The 26,241-nt window shown below is 37.2% G+C and overlaps 2 protein-coding genes and 1 pseudogene across 2 annotated transcripts; 2 read left to right on the forward strand and 1 right to left on the reverse strand.

Annotated features, from left to right (window-relative positions):
- The first annotated feature begins 1,080 nt into the window (after window positions 1–1,080).
- LOC148969632 (uncharacterized) lies at window positions 1,081–7,311 on the forward strand (annotated as a pseudogene).
- A 4,038-nt stretch (window positions 7,312–11,349) lies between these two features.
- LOC120479915 (uncharacterized) lies at window positions 11,350–20,369 on the forward strand. Its single transcript, XM_089125691.1, has 5 exons — window positions 11,350–12,068; window positions 13,775–13,962; window positions 18,561–18,674; window positions 18,861–19,106; window positions 19,891–20,369. Exons 1-4 carry the CDS (start codon window positions 12,021–12,023, stop codon window positions 19,087–19,089), a joined length of 579 nt encoding a protein of 192 aa, XP_088981817.1. The 5' UTR covers window positions 11,350–12,020; the 3' UTR covers window positions 19,090–19,106; window positions 19,891–20,369.
- Window positions 14,288–17,439, reverse strand: LOC120479914 (C-reactive protein). Its single transcript, XM_039672791.2, has 3 exons — window positions 17,388–17,439; window positions 15,943–16,015; window positions 14,288–15,871 (listed from the first exon to the last, which is right to left on the reverse strand). Exons 2-3 carry the CDS (start codon window positions 16,001–16,003, stop codon window positions 15,255–15,257), a joined length of 678 nt encoding a protein of 225 aa, XP_039528725.1. The 5' UTR covers window positions 16,004–16,015; window positions 17,388–17,439; the 3' UTR covers window positions 14,288–15,254.
- Window positions 20,370–26,241: the final 5,872 nt, after the last annotated feature.

Below are 26,241 nucleotides of genomic sequence, written 5' to 3' on the forward strand. Positions count from 1 at the left end.
GATTTTCTTTAACCAATTAGATTTTTATTAATTTGCTTTTGTTTATTTTTAAAATGTGTTGCATTGACACTGTGAGTTCCGAACATCATTTCTACAGCTTGGAAGGAATATTCCCAACCAGAATAGTTTAATTACACCGAGTGATTTTAATTCTATACAACAATAGAATCTCTTCCAGATGATGGGCACTTTATCACTGGAGGATGTCATTTCCGTCCATCTGAAGGACTTTGTAAACACACTTCATTAACAGCACAAGGGCCCATCATCAAGGGATTCAGTTGTTGTTGTTGTTTTTCTTCGTTTGGAGCGACCGTTACCATCCTCTTCCTCTAGTGGCCTTTAAGGGAGGTTATATCGGCCACAATTAGGTCCCTTAAAAGATAGCATAATGATTGTTTGCATCAGTGTGTGCCAGGAGAGCAGCTGTGAGGCTTTGAAATGTTGTCTAGGTTGGAGGTGCCCTACTGTAGCTGTGTGTGAATCTAACAAAAATGATTCTCGAATTTTCTTGATAACAACATTTGATGTGTTTTTATGCTACAGTGCATTATTATTATTAAGTGCTACTCAGAGGAGTCATCAGTGCATTTACATTGCAATTCAATTTGCATACTTTCAGCTATGAGTTTAATTTTTTAATTTGTTATATTGAAATGCTTTATAAATGAAACTAGTCACCAATAGGTGGTGGCAAGTGAATCATTGAGTCGTTCAACTGATTCATTTAAACTGTTGATTCATTCACGAACAAAGTCTTTATGAATAGATCCTAGATTCAGTGACTCATCCGATTTGTTCAAAAACTATATATACACTCTCACCTAAAGGGTTATTAGGAACAGCTGTTCAATTTCTCATTAATGCAATTATCTAATCAACCAATCACATGGAAGTTGCTTCAGTGCATTAAGGGGTGTGGTCCTAGTCAAGACAATCTCCTAAATGCTGTTTGGACACCCGGTATTCTTCAAAATATCTTCTGAAGACAAGCAGTTTGCTCTAGTCTAGATCATCAATGTAATGTTGACGGTTCAGCATTTGAGCTTGAGATGCTGTTTGCGGTGTATGTATGCAAGTATGAGTAATAGCAGTATGTCCGCTCGACGACTAAGAGTGGCGTTTGTGTCAGTGTATGTGTGGCCAGGAGCGGTGGAGACACTCGATCTGTAGCTGGTGTGGCGTTAATGTCAGGGTATGCGTTTGTCTGACAGTGATGGGTAACATCTGCTTTCTGCCTCTGTGATTCTGATCTATGAATAACTGACCCCCCTACTTCCTCCGAGACAAACACATGCATATAAACATCAACACAAACACACACACACACACACAGCCGATATGTGAGGGGAGCGGCAGGGCTCTAGGGGTGCTCACCATTGCACCTGTGGGTGTCACCTGACCCAGGCAACAGGAAGACGAAATGAGGGGAAACATCAGCTGCTGCCACCCGCCATCAGGAGAGCTGTCAATCAGCCCACCCTGCAGGGCGAGAGTGTGTGTGTGTGTGTGCGAGCAGCAAACAACCTGCAGGGTTCGGCTGTGTGTGAATTCACTGACCTGTAGGGAGTAACTGTGTGTGCGTGTATTCGTAAATGCTTCGACCTTCAGGGACGTCATGTTTGAGTGAGAGTGTGAGTGTGTTCCTGTCGAACTCTCCTCGATCTGTGTGTCAGCGGTGCTGGTCCAATACATTTGAGCTTGATGCTTCATGCTTGATGTTCATGAGAATATATATCTCTTGAAAACAGTTCATATCATACCTCATTTGGCAATTTTTTTTTTTTATTTTAAATTAATTTTATTTTTATTATTTATTTAAAATGTATTTTAAAGTTTATGGTTAAAATAAGTAAAAAGCAATTTGACATATAAAAGTAATTATTAAAACAATTATTCAAAAAATATGTTTTATGAAATTCTTTATTAGTGTGTGCAGTAATAAAGTAAGTGTACGTTTTTAAAGATGATATTCTGTTTTGAATTAAATAATTTAACAATTATTTGCCGAAGTAGTAATACGTATTTATTTATTTATTTAATTATTATTTATTATTAAAGGCTAAATTCTCTTAAAATAAGTAATATATCTTATCGCAGCACTTTTTTAATGCAATTTCATGATGTTTTAGTCTGATATTTAACTGGAAGATAAATATTTTTCTTTATATATAAATACAATATTATTTATTTAAATACTTGAATATTTAAATTGATATTTAAAATGTCTTTTTATATATATATATATGTATATATATTCATTCATTTATATTCATTAATATATATATATATATATATATATATATATAAATGTATTTATTGCACACACTCTATCTTGGATTAATTTCCCTGATCTCATTGCAATGCATTCTGGGTTTTTCTTCTCTGAGGTTTGTGCGATGGTGCTTTAAAAGTTTGTCCTAAATTATGTATTTTTAAAGGTTTCATAATGTTGCCTTTCTTTGGTAAACATCTCAAATATTCAGAAGAATCCACTTGAGTCGTTGCCTTAAAATACTCTTTTCCTAGTGCAGGTACATTTATCTTGTTTTGCTATATTTAAAATGATATTTTTATATCAAGATAAATATTTTATATATATATTTATATATCGATTTTTTATAATCGAGACTAGTAATGTTTTAGTTGTGAGTGTTTGCTCGAGCAGGTCTCTGACTGGTGTATAAGTGTTCAGCTGATGGGAAATTGAGCTTTCACAGGATACGAGGGAACAGTTATCTAGAGAATATTGCATATGGAGTTTAAAGAGGTTTTACACAAACTAAGGAAAGGAGATCTTGGATAAACGATTGTAACGGCAGTATAGCAGAGGGAATCGGGGCACGGAGACTCGGCAGTGTGTTGATGCGTGAGTTATACAGTGAGACAGAGCCCCTGTGGGTGTGGGGAAGACAAGTCCACGCTTTAGTACACCATATGTTCACCCCTCTCTCCGCCATACATAAACAAGTCAAGAAGCTATAGCTAGAGGGAAGCCATGCTGCAGTATTACTCTCTCTCTCTCTCTCTTCTGTCGGCTTCGTCTGCGCCTCTCTTTATCTTTTCCCTTTGCCCTTTTTCTGTTTGCCTTTTGCCAGTTTGCAGTCCATGCATATATCTATACGTATGCATCTTACATACTGTATGTATGCATCAAAATGTCAGTCATGTTACTGATTGTTTAAGAGTGGTTTGCACATTCTCCTCCTCACGTTGAGCTGTGGTGCTTGAGCTGGATACACAGGTTTGAGTCAGTCTGTATTGTGTCCCAGAAAACTAGTCTTTGTGCTCTATTCTCTTAGCCTGGTTCAACCAGACTCTAGTACATGAGCGGAAGTGCGTAGGAGGGCGCAGCCAGGCTCCTATTCTCTTACATTTACTTTCAAATGTAAAAATCTAGATTTTACTCTGTTGAGGTTATTCGCATTAAAGGCTGGCATTAGTGCCAAAAAGTGTCCGATTTAATTTTTTTATTTCTTAAATTCTTTATTTTTGTATTTTTCGCAAGGAAATAAAATCTGTGAAACATTAAATGTTAGAGAAAACAATGACCCACTCCCTTAAATATTATGTTTGAAAAAAATCATGATGTCGTTCTGACTGTCAGTCTGTCTCTCTGTCGTTCTGTCATTCTGTCTGTCAGTCTATCTATCTGTCGGTCTTTCTGTCTGTCTGTCATTGTGTCTGTCATTCTGTTTGTCAGTCATTCTCTGTCTTTCTGTCATTCTGTCTGTCTATCTGCCTGTCTTTCTGTCGTTCTGTCAGTCTGTTTGTCTGTCATTCTCTCTGTCTTTCTGTCATTCTATTTGTCAGTCAGTCTATCTGTCTGTCGTTCTGTCTGTCGTTCTGTCTATCTGCTTGTCGTTCTCTGTCGGTCTGTCTGTCTGTCTATCTATCTGTCTGTTTATCTGTCTGCCTGTCGTTCTCTCTGTCTGTCATTCTGTCTGTCTGTCTGTCTGTCGGTCTTTCTGTCTGTCTGTCAGTCTATCCGTCTGTCATTCTCTCTGTCTTTCTGTCATTCTATTTGTCAGTCTGTCTGTCTGCCTGACTCATTTTGTCTGTCTATCTGTCTGTCTGGCGTTCTATCTGTCTGTCATTCTGTCTGTTAGTCATTCTCTCTGTCTTACTGTCGTTCTGCCATTCTGTCTGTCTATCTATCTGTCGGTCTTTCTGTCATTCTGTCTGTCTATATGCATGTCTGTCTGTCTGTCTGTCTGTCTGTCATTCTCTCTGTCTATCTGACTGTCTGTCTTTCTGTCTGTCTATCTGACTGTCTGTCTTTCTGTCTGTCTATCTGACTGTCTGTCTTTCTGTCTGTCTATCTGTCTGTCTGTCTTTCTGTCTGTCTGTCTGTCTGTCTGTCTGTCTGTCAGTCTATCCGTCTGTCATTCTCTCTGTCTTTCTGTCATTCTATTTGTCAGTCTGTCTGTCTGCCTGACTCATTTTGTCTGTCTATCTGTCTGTCTGGCGTTCTATCTATCTGTCTGTCATTCTGTCTGTTAGTCATTCTCTCTGTCTTACTGTCGTTCTGCCATTCTGTCTGTCTATCTATCTGTCGGTCTTTCTGTCATTCTGTCTGTCTATATGCATGTCTGTCTGTCTGTCTGTCATTCTCTCTGTCTATCTGACTGTCTGTCTTTCTGTCTGTCTATCTGACTGTCTGTCATTCTGTCTGTCTATATGCATGTCTGTCTGTCATTCTCTCTGTCTGTCATTCTCTCTGTCTATCTGACTGTCTGTCCTTCTGTCTGTCTATCTGTCTGTCTGTCTTTCTGTCTGTCTATCTGACTGTCATTCTCTGTCTGTCTGTCGTTCTCTCTGTCTGTCTGTCTACCTATCTCTCTGCCTTTCTGTCTGTCAGTCTATCTGTCTGTCAATCTCGCTGTCGTTCTGTCATTCTATTTGTCAGTCTGTCTATCTCTCGGTCTTTCTGTCATTCTGTCATTCTGTCTATCTGTCTGTTGGTCGTTCTGTCTGTCGTTCTCTCTGTCTGTCTATGTGCCTGTCTGTCAGTCGTTCTGTCTGTCTATCTTTATTATTTCGGTCTTTATTTCGTGTCACTCCTGTCATCATAAGCGTGTGCATATGTGTACTCAGAGAGCCGCACTTGCACCTCCACACAAGCTGGCGTCCCGTGGCCGTCTGTGTGTGTGACTGGTCTGTCACAGGGTTTGAGTGCTATAGGATGTGCCAGGCCAATTGACCAAATCACTGATCTTTAAGACTAGCTCTGGGGGTTGTGTTTGGGGGGGGGTACGGGTGAGTTTCGGGTGGGGGAAGACGAGCACCATCACTAACACCCCCTTCCCCTCCACACACACACACACACACTAGCTCTAATCAAGGAACATGGTCACCGCAAAGATGTTAACAAGAAACGACAGCTTCTCGTCGCTCGCGGCAACGACCAGCTCGGCTGTGGAGATAGACCGGCAGGCGCGAAGCCAAGCGAGAGAAACAGAGAGAGAGAGGGACGAGAGATACAGCTAAAAGACCAGGAAGAAAAACTCAGGAAGAAGAGTCTGAACCTCCGTACTCAAAACACACACATTTAGATATGCATGTGGACACCAGCATGACCTTTCTGACCCCGTGAGTGTGTGAGGGAGTGAGAGACGGAGCAGGTGAAGGGTGGAATGGATGAGACAGGTTGTTAATGGACAGGGCAAATAGACATTTTAGGACATATTAGTAATCCTTAATAATTCACCAGCCCGAGAGCGTGTCCCTCTGTCTCTATACAGACGCCTCAGAAGTATCTGGACACTTTGACACACTTAAAAATGTATGATTGTCGTTGCATTAGATATCACAGCGAGGGCCATTTGTTTTTGAAGGAAAACCGAGCCAGCCGTTCAGGTGGAATGTGTGTCAGTAGATGTAGTGTTGAACATGAGGACGGTCAGTGTGTGTGGTTAGTGGATGTTCATGTGTTTCTCTACACGCGTGAGAACTGACTTCATACAGCCACCATCAAATATCAAAAGGTGATTTTTAGTGGCTGTATTAAGTCAGTGTATATATATATATATATGTACACTCTAAATAATTCTGGGTTGTTTTAACCCAAATTTGGGTCAAATATGGACAAACCCAAATGTTGGGTTAAAAAAAAATGTAATTAAAATATGTTCAGTTGAAAGTGAAAGTTAAAGTTGGGCTAAAATTTTAAATGACATTTTTAACCCAACATTTGAGTTTGTCCATATTTGACCCAAATTTGGGTACATCTTAAATAAATTACAGTAAAAATCCTGTATTACAATTATTTGGGATGCACATATTTAAATAACGTATAATGGAATATGTTTGTGTAAGAAGTGTGCTTATTTGTCATGAAAATGCAATTTCTTGTTTGGTTTTTCCCCTTAATTTGGGGCTAAAATGAGTGTTCCTGTAGCTCAAACAGTCAAGCATTTCGCTCGCCACACCGACGTCATGTTTCCATGAACTGCATGAGCTCATTATATGTTTTCTATGTGCTGCCAAAATCATAACTTTAACTGTGAGTAAAATTTGCCCCACACATGGATTTATATATAAATAGTTTTCTGAAAAACCACAAAAGAGAAAGTTGTTTGTGGCGAGTCACAATTATTGATTAATAATATTAATACGATCATGGTTTTTCTATCTAATCTCTAATAATTGTGCAGTTTAAAATTCAATTACAATGTGCCATCCAAATAAGTGCTATTTAAACGCTTAAAGAAATGCACAATATCTTGTCTGGTCATAATCTGGCAGAAAGTAAAATGAAAGAATATGAAAAAAGACTTATAAAGTCCACAAAAACAGAAGTATTATTTGCTCAAGATTCATGATCGTGACTGGCTTACTCAAGCGCCATCAGGCTGCAAACCATTTTTGGTTTTGTTTTAAAAGCCAGATCTCTTCTTTTATGTTGATCCAAAGAGACTGTCATTATCTGAAGTGAGTGTGTGTGTGTGTGGACGCAGGATCGTCCTGCCTGACCCCTGGGTGCCAGTGGAGATGTAGACAGTGATGTGGTGTGGCACCACGGGACCGTCCCAAACTGGCACTGCACTGAAATGTATACTCGTCTGTGTGTGATGGTTTATGACACTCGTATGTGTGTGTTCCCGTGTGTGTGCACCTAGTGCGCGGGCTTGTGTTCCTGTCTCGGCCCCGGTCGCTGCAGGATACATGGACAGTGATGTGGCTCAGCACCGCAGGGGCCTCCTGATGACTGAGACGAGTGTGTGTGTGTGTGTGCGGTACAGTGATGGGTTCTGGCACCCGCGGGCTCTGGTCGACTGGTCCTGGACTGGTGGCACGGACAGCGATTAGGACTCTGATATCAACCTGTCACTCTAAACAACTCGAACTGTCACTAAGAGGAAAGGAGAGAGAGAGACAGGGAGGAATCAGCAGAGATAATGTAGACACTGAGTTACTGTGACAGCTGGGAGGACTGAATAAAAGAACAAGAAGGAGAGGAAGATGAAGAGATTGTTAGAATTAGAATAGAGTTCCAGTTAGAATCAGAAGAGGAATCCAAATTCTAATTAGAATACATGGAATGCAGGACTTAATTTGGATGCTCAATCATCTTAAGCCTTCTTTTAATTTAAAAAAAAAATATTTCATTTATTTATTGTATTTAATTTAATATATTATTTTATAGTATTTTTTATTTTATTTCATAATTATTATTCTCATTTTATTTTTTATTATTTATATCAATTTATTTAATTTATTTTTTATTAGTAGAGAAACATTTATTACATTATCAGAAACCATTATCAGATTACAATCATAGAATTAGAATAGAACTGGAATACTAGAATAGAACGCCTTACTAAAAAACCTACTTCCAGAATACGTATTTCATCAAAAATAACTAACAGCAAATGCGTTAAAAGGATACTTCACCTCTGGAAAGATGAATGTGTATTTAAAATGGATCATTTATGTAGAAGAAATGTGAAATTATTTTTGAATTGGAGCTTTCTAGACTGAGAAAAGCCAGAAAATGTATTTTTGGCTCATGTGGATGAAAGACAACAACTCCCAGAATGCACTTGCTTTCAAGAGATATTAAAACGATATAAATACTGTTCGTTTTCTCACACAGACCGCTCGTTTCGTGTCTTAGGCCATCAATGTGTACTCACATTTACGAGTCATTAAATCATGTTTAATTTGGACTTCTCAGTGCATGCTCTTTAAGGTGGTGACCATAGACCTCCATTATATGACTGACAGACAAGAACGCTTTGACCTAAAAATATCAAAATTGAAACTACTGTGGATGTGGAAACAAAGACACCAACATCTTGGATGCCCTTGAGGTAAGATAAAACATATCAAACATTAATTTCAAAGTGAATCCCTTTAAGTGCTTTTAAAACCTCTATACTTTGACTTAAGTAACAATCAGTCTTTACAACTTTTACTTGTAACCGAGTGATATTTGACTAGTAGCATCTGTACTTTCACTGGAGTGAGGAAGGTCATAATGAAGAGGAAGCAAGAAAACATCGGAGCAGAAATGAGCTGACGGAGAACAGTAAACTGAGAGACAGAAGGGCTATAACCTGTGAACTCTCTCGAGGCGTCAGTCGTTCAGATTAATAGCTGGTACATGATTGGGTGCTGGATCTGATAATATAGACAATGACTCTGATGTAAATATAAATGTAGTTTATATCAGTCTTAAACATACAGCATCTCTGTCTAGTGTTGGTGGCCATCTAGTGTTAAGATGGAAATCTCTCTCTCTCTCTCTCTCTCCAGTGCTATTGTCTCTCTCTGTCTCTCTCTCGGAGAGTCTGATGGAGTTTGGCAGCTCTTGCTTGCAGCCACAGGCCAGCCTAAAGCCATTGCAGATGATAGTTTTAATTGCTTTCAATCTTTCAGGCAAGTCCCTGCCTACTGGCACCAAGTACTGTGTGTGTGTGTGTGTGTGTGTGTGTGTGTGTGTGCGTGCATGTTCATTGTGACTTTAGCTGAGGAACTCTTAGTGATGCTGGCTTCTGGTAAAATGACTACAGAAGTTGAAATGAAAGATTTTTGATGTCATAGTGCCACACCTCTCGATAATGTTGAATTACCATATTAGTAATAGCATCACACGTGCTGTTGGCAGACGTGGCCCCGAGAATAGAGCAGAAATAATTCACGAATCATATCATATATTTCTCAGAAGAATAATAATGATTTTGAATATGTGTTTTCTCTAGCAGTGGTTTTGTATGTTGGTTTTTAAACCAGTTCAAAACGCTTAAATCATATATAAAATAATTTAATATTATTGTTTAATATAATATGGCTATCTTTTAGGCAGCCGTTGAACACAACACATAATTCAATGCATTCAAGCAAATATATTCAAGGCAGATTTTAAAATAAAAGATCTTTTGTTGTGAAATATTATTCTTTTTAAATCGGTGTCAGTAAATAGCTTTAGATAACTTTCCTCATGTGTTTACAAATTAAATCGGTTCGTGATTATCATATTTTACCAGATTTATTGACAGGATTGATGTATAAATAAGTGGTAATTTATGCCATTTTAATCAATGAATGAATTATTCATTACAGATACTCTCATTATGACCATTAATATGATGGCCTGTTGTTTTGATGATCAGCCTGACAGATTAACCTTTGACCTCTCCAAACAGAAAGTGTCTTTGTGCTTCTTTCATAGTTCATAGTTCTGCATTTTCTTTAGCACTTAATCATGTTTGTGTGTCTGTCGTCTTTATATTTGCATGTGCGTGTGTGTGTGTGTTTGTGCCCGTCTCGTAGCCATGAGGCGTATTAAGCCATAACATTCCCACTGTGAATAATCTCTACATGTGATTTTTAATCATCTCATTCTCGCTCTGCCCGTCTCTCTCTCTCTCTCTCTCTCTCTGAATGGCCCCCAGTCTCACCCTCTCTCTCTCGTTCACTGGCAGCTTGCATATGTTCATAAGGGTGAGTGACGACACCTCTGAGTTCCTCCGGGGCGACGGCAGGGGAATCCAGCGCTGGAAGGCGCGCGGCTGTTGCCCTCTGTCTTCTGTGCTGGGCGGATATGCTCTGCTCATCACTGTTTGAGTTTTTAGTTTTATTATATATTTATTTTATTCTATTATATTTGGTTTTACTTTATATTTAGTATATTTCTTTTATTTATTATTTTATTTCATCACAAATGTTCTATTTTTATTTTATTGATTTATTATATTTTTATTTAATTATACATAATTGTGTTTTTATTTTGCTTTTTTATTTGAATATATTTTATTTATTGATTATTTTATTTTATTATTTAAACTTTTTTGTTGTTTTGTTTTTAGTATATTCTATTTGATTGTTGTTTTGTTTTATTTTCAGCATATTTAATTATTTATATGTATATATATATACACACACATATTTATCAAATTTTATTTTGTTGTTTTGTTTTTGTATATTTTATTTTTAGTAAATTAACATTTTTAGATTTTTTTATTGAATTTTTACTTTTTTATTTGATTGAATTTTATTGTTAGCCGACATCTTATAAAATTAACACATTTTTAAATATTTTAATATTGTCAGGATAGTTTTCTGTCAACATCAGTAAAAAAAGGTAAAATATATATATATATATATTTTATTTTATTGATTAATTATATTTTATTTAATTATATATAATTTTTTTATATATATATATATATATATTATTTATTGATTATTTTATTATTTAATTTTTTGTTGTTTTTAGTATATTCTATTTGATTGTTGTTTTGTTTTATTTTCAGCATATTTCATTATATATATATATATATATATATATATATATATATATATATATACACATATTTATTACATTTTATTTTGTTGTTTTGTTTTTGTATATTTTGTAGTAAATTAACATTTTTAGATTTTTTTCATTTTATTTTTTATTTATTTTTTATTTAATTGTATTTTATTGTTTGCTGACATCTTATAAAATTAACACATTTTTAAATATAATATTGTCAGGACAGTTTTCTGTCAGCATCAGTAAAAAAAAAATATATATATATATATATATAGTGTCAATTAAACTGTTTCAGTTTAATACTTTGACAGTAATTACAAAAATAAATTTCATAGTTTAAAAATAGCTTCCCGTAAATATCTTGTAGTTATTAAATGTAACTAAACTACTTTGCTACTTTTGCTACTTTTCCAATAGTTTTCAGGGATGCTGGTCATCATAATGGTGTCCAGTGAACACGGGTCATATGTGTGTGTTCACGCGCCTCTGAAAGGTCACATATGACATTAAATGTATGAGGAGAAATAGGAAGAGAGTCCCAGTGTTCCTGTAAGCGAGGGGTGTGACGTACGGCGCTCAGACCGAGAGTGTACAGTTTTAAATGCTGCATTTGCGTTGCTAAGTGTGTGCGTTCTCTCTCTCTCTCTGTGTGTGTGTTAGTGCTGCTCCTCTTGTCCTGATCCAGTTTGACTCTAATGGGGCCCAGTGGTGAATTTTTCATTTTGCCCAGAGGGAAGCAACATCGTTCTGCAGAGAGAGAGACAGACAGAGAGACAGAGAGAAACGTCTTTTTTTAGACACTTGGTTCCTCCGTTGCAATTAATGCATGTCTATTCAGTGTAGAACCACATCAAACACTGATTCCTGTGACGTTCCTCTGACACTAACACTGTTCTCTGACATGGATCATGCAGACGACACACGTTTGAATCCGGCTTTGTGTCATTTCCTCATCTTGTTCGACACTCTTTGGCTCATGTATCATCCACATCTGTTAAGTAAAAATTAAGTCCAAAAAAATTGTGTAAAAACAGAATTCTATCATTATTAACTGTTAACTGTTAATGCATGTGCACATTTGAACCTGTGCCTTCTTGATGTCAAACTGATGGCTCTTGTTTGTTTTGTGATTTTCAGGAGGCACGCACAGATGATATTTCAGAGTCAACTGAACTGCTGTTATGAAGCTGTATTGGCCTTTCTTATCCTCCCTGATCACTGTATGTGAAAGAGCAGCTTGGACGGTCAAACATCTTTTATGTTCCTCGGCAGAAAGACGGTCAGAGTGGGTTGGAACGACGTGAGAGTGAGTAAATGATGATTTATCAGCAAATTATTCCTTTATGCAATCAATCTAATGGATCAGAAGGATCATGTGACAGTGAAGACTGGAGTAATGATGCTGACAATTCAGCTTTGATCACAATAATAAATTACATTCTAAAATTGCAGTTGCAATAATATTTCACAATATTATTGTTTTTACAGTATAAAACGCTGCATTGGCGAGCAGAAGCGGTTCAATAACATTAAAAAATATTTTCCTGACCCCAAACTTTTGAATGATAGTGTTCATAAAGATAGTTGTAAACTGTCATGCATTTATTTTCTAAAACATATTATAACATGAGCTAATTTTACAGTATTTATTAATCTTGTGTAGTGACATTTATTCTTTTATCATTAGTTAATGCTCTGTGAGCTAAAATGAACAAATGTGTTGATTGACTACAGTAACACAGTCTCTCTCTTACAAACACACAAACACATGAACACTCACACACACTCTCTCTCTCTCTCTCTCTCTCTCTCTCTCTCTCTCTTACATACACAAACACACACTCTCTCTCTCACACACACACACACACATGCACTCACACACACGGTCTCTCTCTCACACACACACACAAACACACACACTCTGACTCACACACAAACACACACACTCTCTCTCTCTCTGTCTCTCTCTCTCTCTCTCTCACACACACACACACACACAGACAGTTGTAGTGGTAGTAATTTCTGCAGGAGAGCCCAGAGAGATCTCCATCTGTTCAGTGAACACGAGCCGCGCTCCACCGTGGCTTTTAGCCTGTCTTACTTATGCAAATATTTTTGCCTTGAAATCTATTTGGAGTTGCTTGAAGGGGTCCAGAATGTTGTCCTGCTGTCTCACACACACACACACACACACACACTCTCTCCTGCTGTCTGGCCCAGCGGCCTGCCCTGCGCCGCCTCTCGTCCGTCATGTGGAAAACTTTTAACCAGCACATACACGCAGACACATGCCCTGAACAACCCCCACTGTCAGTCTGTCTGACCACCTCATCCTCTACACACACGTTTATCACACACATATCTATACAAATTAGTGAATTTTGCCATTATTTTATGTGCTACAAAAAAACTGAAAAACAGAATATTGATTGGGATTCCCAAACTCGTTTGTCAGCCAAAGATGTGTGTTTGAGTTAACATTTCAATTCAATGTTCAGGTTCTCTGATGTTGGTTAATGGTCGCAGGACATCCAGATAAACACATTATTAGTTCATTGTTTCGAGACTATTATCTTCTAAGCTGAGGTTCAACACTGACAGTTGTTGAACTGAATGATGACACTATGGCCTTCTGAAGCTGTTAGTTATTTGCCTGTTGACTGTAAAGCTGCATTGAAACAATCTGAATTGCATAAAGTGCCATATTAATAAATGATAATATTTATATGATTGAGTGAATTAGCTTTTCATCCACATCCAAAGCCATGCTAAAGGAATAATTAGCCTAGACTTAGAATGAAGTTAATTTCTCGACCTCATGTATGTATGCATTCGTTTGACCTGTTTATTTTATTTATGTATTTTTGAAAGACTCGTATGATAATTTCAAGACTGAGTTGTTCTTTCTGAAACGCATAAATGTTACATAACAGATGCAAAACATGGCATAGCTCCATATCTCTGCTTTTTTAGCCCTCTGTCTTCAGTATTTCTTCTTTTTTTCTTCCACAGAAAGACAATCACAAAGGTGTAGATGACATGAGGACGCACTCTTTCATACATCTACAGTGTTGTGAAAACTCCCTCCTCACATCGCGAATACTGACCTATCACAGCCTGTCTGGAGGAGGTACAGCTCCAGAAACACCCTCGACCTCATCAGTGACGGCAGAAGAGGGACGTTTTACATCTCAGTCCAGGTACTATTCATTTTATGTCAAAGAAAATTAACAGAAAACATTTTCCATTCCACTGCGCTACTTTTCCATTATTTTTCTATGTAAACACGCGCTTGACGGACGTGTTTGACCATTGCACTTCCCCGTATCAAAGCGAAAACGTGTTCTGTGTGAACGAAGACTTTGGAAAGGGACTGTGCATTAATATATAGTCTCCCCTCGCCTCCCCCCTCATTTATATATTCATATTTTTATTTTAAATGTATAATATTCATGCATTCTTCCACTAATATTCAACTTGTGCTGCTCTCTTGTGGTCACATGGAGGTAGTGCAGCAGTAACCCACAGAGATAAATATATCATTTATTACATCATTTTTAAATACAAACAAACGGTTCTATGATCTACGTTTAATTAAAGATCTTAGCTGATGCTCTAGTTACTGATGAGAGTGTCAGTTATTTGAGTAGGTAAGAGTAATGCAAACTGTTACTGTGATACAATTAATACTGATGATGTCATAAGTAGGCCTAAAAAAAACTTTTGCTGATAATTTACTCACCCCCATTTCATCCAAGATGTCCTTGTCTTTCTTTCTTCAGTTGAAAAGAAATTAAGGTTTTTGATAAAAACATTCCAGGATTTTTCTCCATATAATGGACTTCAATGGGGTCCAAACAGCTCAAGGTCCAAATGAGAGTTTCAGTGCAAACTGTTCAAAGGGCTTTAAACGACACCAGACGATGAATAAGGGTCTTATCCAGGACCCTTCGAGTCATGACTCAAAAAAAGATTCATTAATTTTGATGAACGAGTTTGAACAGGAGAGTCACGAACGTGCATCACAGAACAGAGCAAGGCGAGCATTTGTGCTTATAAAACATACTTTTTTATTTTATTTTTTTAAATGAGCGATCGTTTCGCTTGATAAGACCCTTATTCATTGTCTGGTGTCGTTTAAAGCCCTTTGAAGCTGCACTGAATCTCTCATTTGGACCTTGAACCGTTTGGACCCCATTGAAGTCCATTATATGGAGAAAAATCCTGGAATGTTTTTATCAAAAACCTTAATTTCTTTTCGACTGAAGAAAGAAAGACATGGACATCTTGGATGACATGGTGGTGAGTAAATTATCAGCAAAAGTTTTTTTTTAAAGTGAACTACTCCTTTAACATGTTCATTTAGTTATGACTTATCAATCTATTATTTAAATAACATTATCAGCCATCGAGTCACTCATCATCAATCCAAATTAAATAAACCAAAAAGTTCTTAAATCCACAAACTATGTTGTAATATCAGCATCTATAATCATTCATCTTGCACGACTAGCACGTTTCCCTTAATCTCGTATTGAATGGTGCTCCACTCGAACACGTTAGGCTTCGGCACGCGCTGCGCCTGGTTGAAGTACAGCGCTTTAATCTGGTTTCCGGTGAGGACGTAGTCCCACATGTTCAGGTCCGTGAGCTCGCCAGCGAAACTCTGCAGCGTCTCGAAGTCCCCCAGGTGTTTATCTGCGTCCTGGCCCAGTATAGCAGTGCCCTGCGCACGGATGCTGTGACCCGGTTTATACAGCTGGAACGCACTGCGCCGTCCATCCACCCAGAAGGCCGTGAGCCCGGTGTGAGAGGACCAGGTGAGGCACAGGTGCATCCTGAAGCTGGAGAGAGGAGGCAGGTGGAAAAACGCCCCGTCGCCTCTGAGATAGAAGGACACACGGCCGTCTTTCTCCCTCCACACGTTGAGCTCGTCGTAGTCGGGCGTTCGGTAGGCGAAGAGAATGATCTGCCGCTCGCCCTGGAGCTCCGTCGCCACGCGCATGCAGAGAGTAAACGCTGACAGGCCAAGAGGCTTTTTAGGAGTGAGTTCAACAAAGCTGAAATCCGTCTCGTACGGGAACAGAAGCACTTTACCGCCGAGACCCACTGCGAGACACACAAACACACTATTGAAACAAACACACACACAAAACAAGCACATGTTTATTCTAACATACCTTCAGTGGCGGCGTGTGTCAGAGACAGCAGACAGGAATATAACACCACTGGCACCAACATCGTGCTGCAGGTCTGAGCAATCAGATATTCAAGCCTATTAGTGCATTGTAAATTATCTGTGGGTTAATTGTAAAGCGTCAAGAAATTACATATTTCATCCCGAATTTACAGTAAGGTTCCATTTGTTAACATGAACTAATGTGTTAACTACAATTGGCAATACAAATAAGCAATTTGTTACAGTATTAAACTTTGTTAACATTACAAATACAACGGTTCAGAGTGGATTTAACTAAATTTAACTTTTGATTTTAATAATGTATAAATTAGGGCTGTCAAACGATTAATTGCATCCAAAATAAAAGTTTGTGTTTGCAAAATATATGTGGGTGCACTGTGTATAATTATTATATATATACAGTATATATAAATACACACACGTGACACATGCATGTATATTTAAGAAAAAAATATTTTTTATATATAAAATATTTATATTTACATATATAAATTATATATAAATCTATATAGAGTATATACATGAAAATATTTCTTAAATATACGTATACAAGCATGTGTGTGTATTTATTTATATATATAAAATAATTATACACAGTGCACCCACATATATTATGTAATATATATAAATGTTGAAACTAACATTAATTAAGATTAATAAATGCTGCTCATTCTTAGTCCATGTTGGATGTAGTTAACTATTATGAAACCTTATATTGTAAAGTGTTACCCAAAATTAAATAAAAATACAATTTTTTTGCATTGCGACATTGTAGTGACAAACACATTACTCCCAAAAAACTCTCCTTAAAATTTTTTATTATTTATCATATATAATTTATACTTGTTTAAATGAAAAAAGTTTTTGAGGGATTATTTTTGCATCAACGTAAATGTATAAATGTCCTGAAAGAAATCAGTATACTTTTCTTATATAATTGTGGTAAAAAATTCAATTAGTTGCATTATTATTAATATTATCAACTGTATTTTAACATTTCAGTAACACTTAAAGCATTGATGTATAATGCATTATAAAGGTATTCATCATGTACATTACAATGCATTATATCTTTTCATATGTCATTGTTAAATGTTAAAATGCATTAGAATATTTGCAGATTTCTTGTAACATTTGAAATAGGTTGTTTATGTTTTTAACGCATTATACTTTCTAAAGGTTTGTTCAATGTACAGATAAGTATTATAATGTATAATAACTGGTTACAATTATTCATGAGATCATACAGTGCATTATAAGGTGCACTATGCGGCATAATTAATGCATTAAACAACTTTTATAGTCTTTAAGTACAGTGTTACCAACAGTTCTGATCACAAAGCATAAAAAGCATGAAGTTTGAATCGTCGTTCAGGTTTTTCAATGATATATAAATGAAATAATGCGTCCAGAAATAATACTTACTGTGTAGCAGAAGTGTGTGTTGAGTGAAGAATCACTGCTGAGGCGCTTCCCTCCTTGCACCGTGATGACATCACCTCACACACACACACACACCAACAAAAGATGCTGTGTGAGGAGTCACACAATCATGAGACCCAAAACAGACACAAAGATGTTTTCAAATGTCTCTTCCTCTATCAATCACATAAACATGCACTCAGTTCCCAAACAGACAGACAGAAATGAATTTATAACATTATCTAAACAATACACAACCTTTTCCACAAAACAACAATACTCTCTTTAATGCGATTTGAGAAAGCAAAATGCATGATTTTTTTTTTCTTTAATCTTTTTCAATATCACAAAAGCCATGATTTCACGAAATTGTGATCAAATCTCAGAATATTTCTTTGAATTTATGTGATTTTTGTGGTGTAATAATAAGATGTTGTGACTTGTATGAATGCAGAATTCCATTACTCAGGCCATGAGTTGGTGTTTCTCACGATGCACCGCCTGCTTGTGAACACCAGAGAGCAGCAGTGGGTCAGACGAATTTCCCTTAAGAATTATGTCAACAATCATATACATCGACATCAGTAGAGGTGAAGGTTTTCTGAGGTTTTAGAGTCAAGTAAAGGACATAAACTAGATAATCCAGTACAGGTTTTTATGAGAGATGAGTGAATATTATGGTTCAATTACATTTGTGTCAATAATAATGAACGTAACTTTATAAAACTGAACGTAACTTTTTCAGAAACTATCAAAAATATTCCATTACAAAAGAAGAAAAACACAATTAAAATGAAAAAAATTAACTCAGTCACACGAATTTAACAGGCTCTTCAAATATGCCTATAATTAGCACCTCACTATCATGGCAAAATGCAACTTTATGGTTTCTGTGGTGTTTGTATGAAAAACAGTACCCTAACAGTTTTTAAACATTATTATACATTATTAAATACTGTACTTATATTCCTTTACCTTTACCTTTAAAATTACATTTACCAAAGGTTTTTGAATTGTTCACAAATGTGAGTTTTGGTATTTTTACATCTTGTAGTGTTAGTCTTTCTAAAAATTGACCTATGTTCATAATTTTTGAAAGCTAATGACTTTAAAATCCAGTTGCAAATATTTGTTGCTTTAAAAAATGTTTGATATTATTCCCTAAATCTTTTCTAGAGTACGTGGTGACCAGGGAGTGGAAAACGTGGATATTGCACGTTGCATGTTCTCCGTGCGAGGAACTGGTCGATGTAGCTTCATTGCTGCCGGAAAAAGCGTTCACAATCAAAGGTGCAAATTCTGTTTTTTGTTGCTGTTGTTATTTCTAGTGGGCCCCCCCCAAAAAAATCACCTGCCTGACTTGATGACATCGTTAATTAAGCATGTTAATGTGTGGCATTACAATACACCTCAGTCTGATCGCTGTTCTGTATGCATACTGATCATAGGTCTGTTGTTGTTTTTTTTTTTTTAAAGAATTGAGCGCCTGTGGCGTGATGTGTGGTCAGCCGTCACATCAAAATACTACGAAACCCTACATGCAATGGTAGAAGATGGAGTGCTTGATCTATCAAATCAACTACACCTCCTCTGTGTGCACTACACAATTCTTCCACGCTTGAAACTGGACCTGAAGTGCTTCATTGGGAGCTGGAACAACCACCCAATCAGCTTTGGCACATTGGGATGCTGCAGACTCCAGTAGCTGATCCAGATGTAGAGGTATTCTTTAATCATCTTTTTATAGAGTTGGTTCACCCAAAAATGAAAATGTCATTAATGACTCTCCCTCATGTCGTCCCAAGCCCGTCAGACCTCCGTTCATCTCCAGAACACAGTTTAAGATATTTTAGATTTAGTCCGAGAGCTTTCTGTCCCTCCTTTGGAAGTGTATGTACAGTATACTGTCCTTGTCCAGAAAGGAAATAAAGACATCATCAAAGTAGTCCATGTGACATCAGTGGGTTAGTTAAATACATTTTGGTCCAAAAATAATAAAAACTACGACTTTATTCAGCATTGTATTGTCTTCCGATTCTGTCCGCAGTGACGCAAGTCGTAGTTTTTGTTATTTTTGGACCAAAATATATTTTCGACGCTTCAAAACATTGTAACTAACCCACTGATGTCACATGGACTACTTTGATGATGTCTTTATTTCCTTTCTGGACAAGGACAGTATACCGTACATACACTTCTAATGGTGAACTAACCCTTTAATGTTATCTGTGTATAATCTATATAATTAATTTCCCTAGCCTTATTTAATTAAACCTGTGTGAATTACTTTGTTACAATAATAACTCTTCAGGAGCGTAGTAGCCGACCCCTTTGTAAATGTGCCTTACTTGACAACTTGCGATTTTTATAATTTAAAATGCATTTTAATAATAGATGTGAATATGAGCAAAGTTACATGAGTTTATAACAACATGGATACAAGTCATTGACAATATTTCAAAACTGTTGGCATTTTGACCTACTTAATGTTGCTTTGATTTTGCAGATAATCGAGCAACTGTGTCAACAGCAAACGTCTGATACTGACCCAGAAGATGGTGTGGTGGTTCCAGAGATCCAATGCCCTTTATCTGAACAGAGCTTTGCTGTTCTGCAGGGATTAATTGATCCCCTGACATCATCACTGAACTACAGAGAGCTCTATGTCCAGTCACTTGATATTATTCAAAGACTGAGCTTTATTAACATTTGACTTTTGAAACATAAAAAAAAGAAACTTGGACAAAAAAAAACAAAACAAACATATGTTGTTACATCAGAAATGTAATTCAAAAGAACATCAAATGTAAGTGCGTTTTGGCTAAACTAACTTCATAACACTGTTATGCAAATCTAAAACTTTGTAAGCCACTCTTTAAATAATAAAAGATAAAGTAGTGTGTGTTTTTTTTCAAAGAGGTGAAATTAAAACGACATAACTGCATTAACATCTATTGTAAACCCTGTAAAAGTAAGCTCCCTGCTGCACTGCAATTTGTTTTCTTAAAATTCATTTAAACTTGTTACATGTGCAGTGGGGAATGTGACTGTGGGTGGATGCACTGACAACAGGGTAGCAGATTCTGTGGTTTCGCATACGTTCCAAGCATGTATGGTCAAATAGAAATGTGATTTTAAAAGCTTGTTTCTCTGAAAGGAGCAGATGTCTATGTGCTTGACCAGACAGCCAGCTTAAAAACAGCCAGCTCAAAACTAAGTCTAGAAACCTACAGCTATAAAACTGCATCTATAAAAACTATAAAACTACAACTATAATAAAAAACTACGTCTATAAAAATACATCTAGAAACCTACATCTATGGAGTGGAAACATCTATGGAAAATGGAGTCTCTAGACCCTTCCTGAGCTGAGATATTGAGATCCCACGTAGCACTTATCCCATTATAAAAATAGTGGGTTCGCGGATGGTGGAATTTCGGGACGGCCCTACATGGGATCTCAATATCTCTCCTTTTTTGCACTCAAGTCTAAGTCTCATGGCCCTCTATCAGAATCCAGAGTTTTGAGAAGATTGGAGAAACTCAAAATTTCGCCCCCCGAAAAAAAACGACAGTGTTACCCCTTACGTTTTTTTTTTTTTGGGCAAAAAAAAAAAGTTTCCCCAATCTTCTCAAAACTCTGGATTATGATAGAGGGCTGTGAGACTTTGACCTGAGTGCAAAAATGGAGGCTCTAGACCCTTCCAGAGCTGAGATATCGAAATTCAAAATTTCGACCCGAAAAAAAAAACGACAGTGTTACCCCTTACGTTTTTTTTTTCATTTTCGGGCGAAAAATTAAGTTTCTCCAATCTTCTCAAAACTCTGGATTATGATAGAGGGCTGTGAGACTTTGACCTGAGTGCAAAAATCGAGGCTCTAGACCCTTCCAGAGCTGAGATATCAAAATTCAAAATTTCGACCCGAAAAAAAAACGACAGTGTTACCCCTTAGGTTTTTTTTTCATTTTTGGGCAAAAAATTAAGTTTCTCCAATCTTCTCAAAACTCTGGATTATGATAGAGGGCTGTGAGACTTTGACCTGAGTGCAAAAATGGAGGCTCTAGACCCTTCCAGAGCTGAGATATCAAAATTCAAAATTTCGACCCGAAAAAAAAACGACAGTGTTACCCCTTACGTTTTTTTTCATTTTTGGGCAAAAAATTAAGTTTCTCCAATCTTCTCAAAACTCAGGATTATGATAGAGGGCTGTGAGACTTTGACCTGAGTGCAAAAATGGAGGCTCTAGACCCTTTCAGAGCTGAGATATCAAAATTCAAAATTTCGACCCGAAAAAAAAACGACAGTGTTACCCCTTACGTTTTTTTTTCCATTTTTGGGCAAAAAATTAAGTTTCTCCAATCTTCTCAAAACTCTGGATTATGATAGAGGGCTGTGAGACTTTGACCTGAGTGCAAAAATGGAGGCTCTAGACCCTTCCAGAGCTGAGATATCAAAATTCAAAATTTCGACCCGAAAAAAAAACGACAGTGTTACCCCTTACGTTTTTTTTCATTTTTGGGCAAAAAATTAAGTTTCTCCAATCTTCTCAAAACTCTGGATTATGATAGAGGGCTGTGAGACTTTGACCTGAGTGCAAAAATCGAGGCTCTAGACCCTTCCAGAGCTGAGATATCAAAATTCAAAATTTCGACCCGAAAAAAAAACGACAGTGTTACCCCTTACGTTTTTTTTCATTTTTGGGCAAAAAATTAAGTTTCTCCAATCTTCTCAAAACTCTGGATTATGATAGAGGGCTGTGAGACTTTGACCTGAGTGCAAAAATCGAGGCTCTAGACCCTTCCAGAGCTGAGATATCAAAATTCAAAATTTCGACCCGAAAAAAAAACGACAGTGTTACCCCTTACGTTTTTTTTCATTTTTGGGCAAAAAATTAAGTTTCTCCAATCTTCTCAAAACTCTGGATTATGATAGAGGGCTGTGAGACTTTGACCTGAGTGCAAAAATGGAGGCTCTAGACCCTTCCAGAGCTGAGATATCGAAATTCAAAATTTCGACCCGAAAAAAAAAACGACAGTGTTACCCCTTACGTTTTTTTTCATTTTCGGGCGAAAAATTAAGTTTCTCCAATCTTCTCAAAACTCTGGATTATGATAGAGGGCTGTGAGACTTTGACCTGAGTGCAAAAATCGAGGCTCTAGACCCTTCCAGAGCTGAGATATCAAAATTCAAAATTTCGACCCGAAAAAAAAACGACAGTGTTACCCCTTACGTTTTTTTTCATTTTTGGGCAAAAAATTAAGTTTCTCCAATCTTCTCAAAACTCAGGATTATGATAGAGGGCTGTGAGACTTTGACCTGAGTGCAAAAATGGAGGCTCTAGACCCTTTCAGAGCTGAGATATCAAAATTCAAAATTTCGACCCGAAAAAAAAACGACAGTGTTACCCCTTACGTTTTTTTTTCCATTTTTGGGCAAAAAATTAAGTTTCTCCAATCTTCTCAAAACTCTGGATTATGATAGAGGGCTGTGAGACTTTGACCTGAGTGCAAAAATGGAGGCTCTAGACCCTTCCAGAGCTGAGATATCAAAATTCAAAATTTCGACCCGAAAAAAAAACGACAGTGTTACCCCTTACGTTTTTTTTCATTTTTGGGCAAAAAATTAAGTTTCTCCAATCTTCTCAAAACTCTGGATTATGATAGAGGGCTGTGAGACTTTGACCTGAGTGCAAAAATGGAGGCTCTAGACCCTTCCAGAGCTGAGATATCGAAATTCAAAATTTCGACCCGAAAAAAAAACGACAGTGTTACCCCTTACGTTTTTTTTCATTTTCGGGCGAAAAATTACGTTTCTCCAATCTTCTCAAAACTCTGGATTATGATAGAGGGCTGTGAGACTTTGACCTGAGTGCAAAAATCGAGGCTCTAGACCCTTCCAGAGCTGAGATATCAAAATTCAAAATTTCGACCCGAAAAAAAAACGACAGTGTTACCCCTTACGTTTTTTTTCATTTTTGGGCAAAAAATTAAGTTTCTCCAATCTTCTCAAAACTCTGGATTATGATAGAGGGCTGTGAGACTTTGACCTGAGTGCAAAAATGGAGGCTCTAGACCCTTCCAGAGCTGAGATATCGAAATTCAAAATTTCGACCCGAAAAAAAAACGACAGTGTTACCCCTTACGTTTTTTTTCATTTTCGGGCGAAAAATTAAGTTTCTCCAATCTTCTCAAAACTCTGGATTATGATAGAGGGCTGTGAGACTTTGACCTGAGTGCAAAAATCGAGGCTCTAGACCCTTCCAGAGCTGAGATATCAAAATTCAAAATTTCGACCCGAAAAAAAAACGACAGTGTTACTTACCCCTTACGTTTTTTTTCATTTTTGGGCAAAAAATTAAGTTTCTCCAATCTTCTCAAAACTCTGGATTATGATAGAGGGCTGTGAGACTTTGACCTGAGTGCAAAAATGGAGGCTCTAGACCCTTCCAGAGCTGAGATATCGAAATTCAAAATTTCGACCCGAAAAAAAAACGACAGTGTTACCCCTTACGTTTTTTTTCATTTTCGGGCGAAAAATTAAGTTTCTCCAATCTTCTCAAAACTCTGGATTATGATAGAGGGCTGTGAGACTTTGACCTGAGTGCAAAAATGGAGGCTCTAGACCCTTTCAGAGCTGAGATATCAAAATTCAAAATTTCGACCCGAAAAAAAAACGACAGTGTTACCCCTTACGTTTTTTTTCATTTTCGGGCGAAAAATTAAGTTTCTCCAATCTTCTCAAAACTCTGGATTATGATAGAGGGCTGTGAGACTTTGACCTGAGTGCAAAAATGGAGGCTCTAGACCCTTTCAGAGCTGAGATATCAAAATTCAAAATTTCGACCCGAAAAAAAAACGACAGTGTTACCCCTTACGTTTTTTTTCCATTTTTGGGCGAAAAATTAAGTTTCTCCAATCTTCTCAAAACTCTGGATTATGATAGAGGGCTGTGAGACTTTGACCTGAGTGCAAAAATGGAGGCTCTAGACCCTTTCAGAGCTGAGATATCAAAATTCAAAATTTCGACCCGAAAAAAAAACGACAGTGTTACCCCTTACGTTTTTTTTCATTTTCGGGCGAAAAATTAAGTTTCTCCAATCTTCTCAAAACTCTGGATTATGATAGAGGGCTGTGAGACTTTGACCTGAGTGCAAAAATGGAGGCTCTAGACCCTTCCAGAGCTGAGATATCAAAATTCAAAATTTCGACCCGAAAAAAAAAACGACAGTGTTACCCCTTACGTTTTTTTTCATTTTCGGGCGAAAAATTAAGTTTCTCCAATCTTCTCAAAACTCTGGATTATGATAGAGGGCTGTGAGACTTTGACCTGAGTGCAAAAATGGAGGCTCTAGACCCTTCCAGAGCTGAGATATCGAAATTCAAAATTTCGACCCGAAAAAAAAACGACAGTGTTACCCCTTACGTTTTTTTTCATTTTCGGGCGAAAAATTAAGTTTCTCCAATCTTCTCAAAACTCTGGATTATGATAGAGGGCTGTGAGACTTTGACCTGAGTGCAAAAATGGAGGCTCTAGACCCTTCCAGAGCTGAGATATCAAAATTCAAAATTTCGACCCGAAAAAAAAACGACAGTGTTACCCCTTACGTTTTTTTTCATTTTCGGGCGAAAAATTAAGTTTCTCCAATCTTCTCAAAACTCTGGATTATGATAGAGGGCTGTGAGACTTTGACCTGAGTGCAAAAATGGAGGCTCTAGACCCTTCCAGAGCTGAGATATCGAAACTCAAAATTTCGACCCGAAAAAAAAACGACAGTGTTACCCCTTACGTTTTTTTTCATTTTCGGGCAAAAAATTAAGTTTCTCCAATCTTCTCAAAACTCTGGATTATGATAGAGGGCTGTGAGACTTTGACCTGAGTGCAAAAATGGAGGCTCTAGACCCTTCCAGAGCTGAGATATCGAAACTCAAAATTTCGACCCGAAAAAAAAACGACAGTGTTACCCCTTACGTTTTTTTTCATTTTCGGGCGAAAAATTAAGTTTCTCCAATCTTCTCAAAACTCTGGATTATGATAGAGGGCTGTGAGACTTTGACCTGAGTGCAAAAATGGAGGCTCTAGACCCTTCCAGAGCTGAGATATCAAAACTCTAAATTTCAACCCGAAAAAAAAACGACAGTGTTACCCCTTACGTTTTTTTTCATTTTTGGGCAAAAAATTAAGTTTCTCCAATCTTCTCAAAACTCTGGATTATGATAGAGGGCTGTGAGACTTTGACCTGAGTGCAAAAATGGAGGGTCTAGACCCTTCCAGAGCTGAGATATCAAAACTCTAAATTTCAGCCCCAAAAAAAAACGACAGTGTTACCCCTTTCGTTTTTTTTTCATTTTCGGGCGAAAAATTAAGTTTCTCCAATCTTCTCAAAACTCTGGATTATGATAGAGGGCTGTGAGACTTTGACCTGAGTGCAAAAATGGAGGCTCTAGACCCTTCCAGAGCTGAGATATCGAAACTCAAAATTTCGACCCGAAAAAAAAACGACAGTGTTACCCCTTACGTTTTTTTTCATTTTCGGGCGAAAAATTAAGTTTCTCCAATCTTCTCAAAACTCTGGATTATGATAGAGGGCTGTGAGACTTTGACCTGAGTGCAAAAATGGAGGCTCTAGACCCTTCCAGAGCTGAGATATCAAAACTCTAAATTTCAACCCGAAAAAAAAACGACAGTGTTACCCCTTACGTTTTTTTTCATTTTTGGGCAAAAAATTAAGTTTCTCCAATCTTCTCAAAACTCTGGATTATGATAGAGGGCTGTGAGACTTTGACCTGAGTGCAAAAATGGAGGGTCTAGACCCTTCCAGAGCTGAGATATCAAAACTCTAAATTTCGGCCCCAAAA

Source organism: Pimephales promelas, chromosome 22 (assembly GCF_988280905.1).
Source record: "Pimephales promelas chromosome 22, fPimPro1.hap1.1, whole genome shotgun sequence".
Classification (NCBI taxonomy): Eukaryota; Metazoa; Chordata; class Actinopteri; order Cypriniformes; family Leuciscidae; genus Pimephales; species Pimephales promelas.

Coding starts and splice junctions, on each gene's coding strand:
- LOC120479915 (XM_089125691.1), top strand. CDS start 12,021: ATGTTCCTCGGCAGAAAGACGGTCAGAGTGGGTTGGAACGACGTGAGA. Junction 13,963..18,560: donor CGTTTTACATCTCAGTCCAG/GTACTATTCATT, acceptor AATCTTTTCTAG/AGTACGTGGTGACCAGGGAG. Junction 18,675..18,860: donor AAAAGCGTTCACAATCAAAG/GTGCAAATTCTG, acceptor TTTTTTTTAAAG/AATTGAGCGCCTGTGGCGTG.
- LOC120479914 (XM_039672791.2), bottom strand. CDS start 16,003: ATGTTGGTGCCAGTGGTGTTATATTCCTGTCTGCTGTCTCTGACACAC. Junction 15,872..15,942: donor GACACACGCCGCCACTGAAG/GTATGTTAGAAT, acceptor TGTGTCTCGCAG/TGGGTCTCGGCGGTAAAGTG.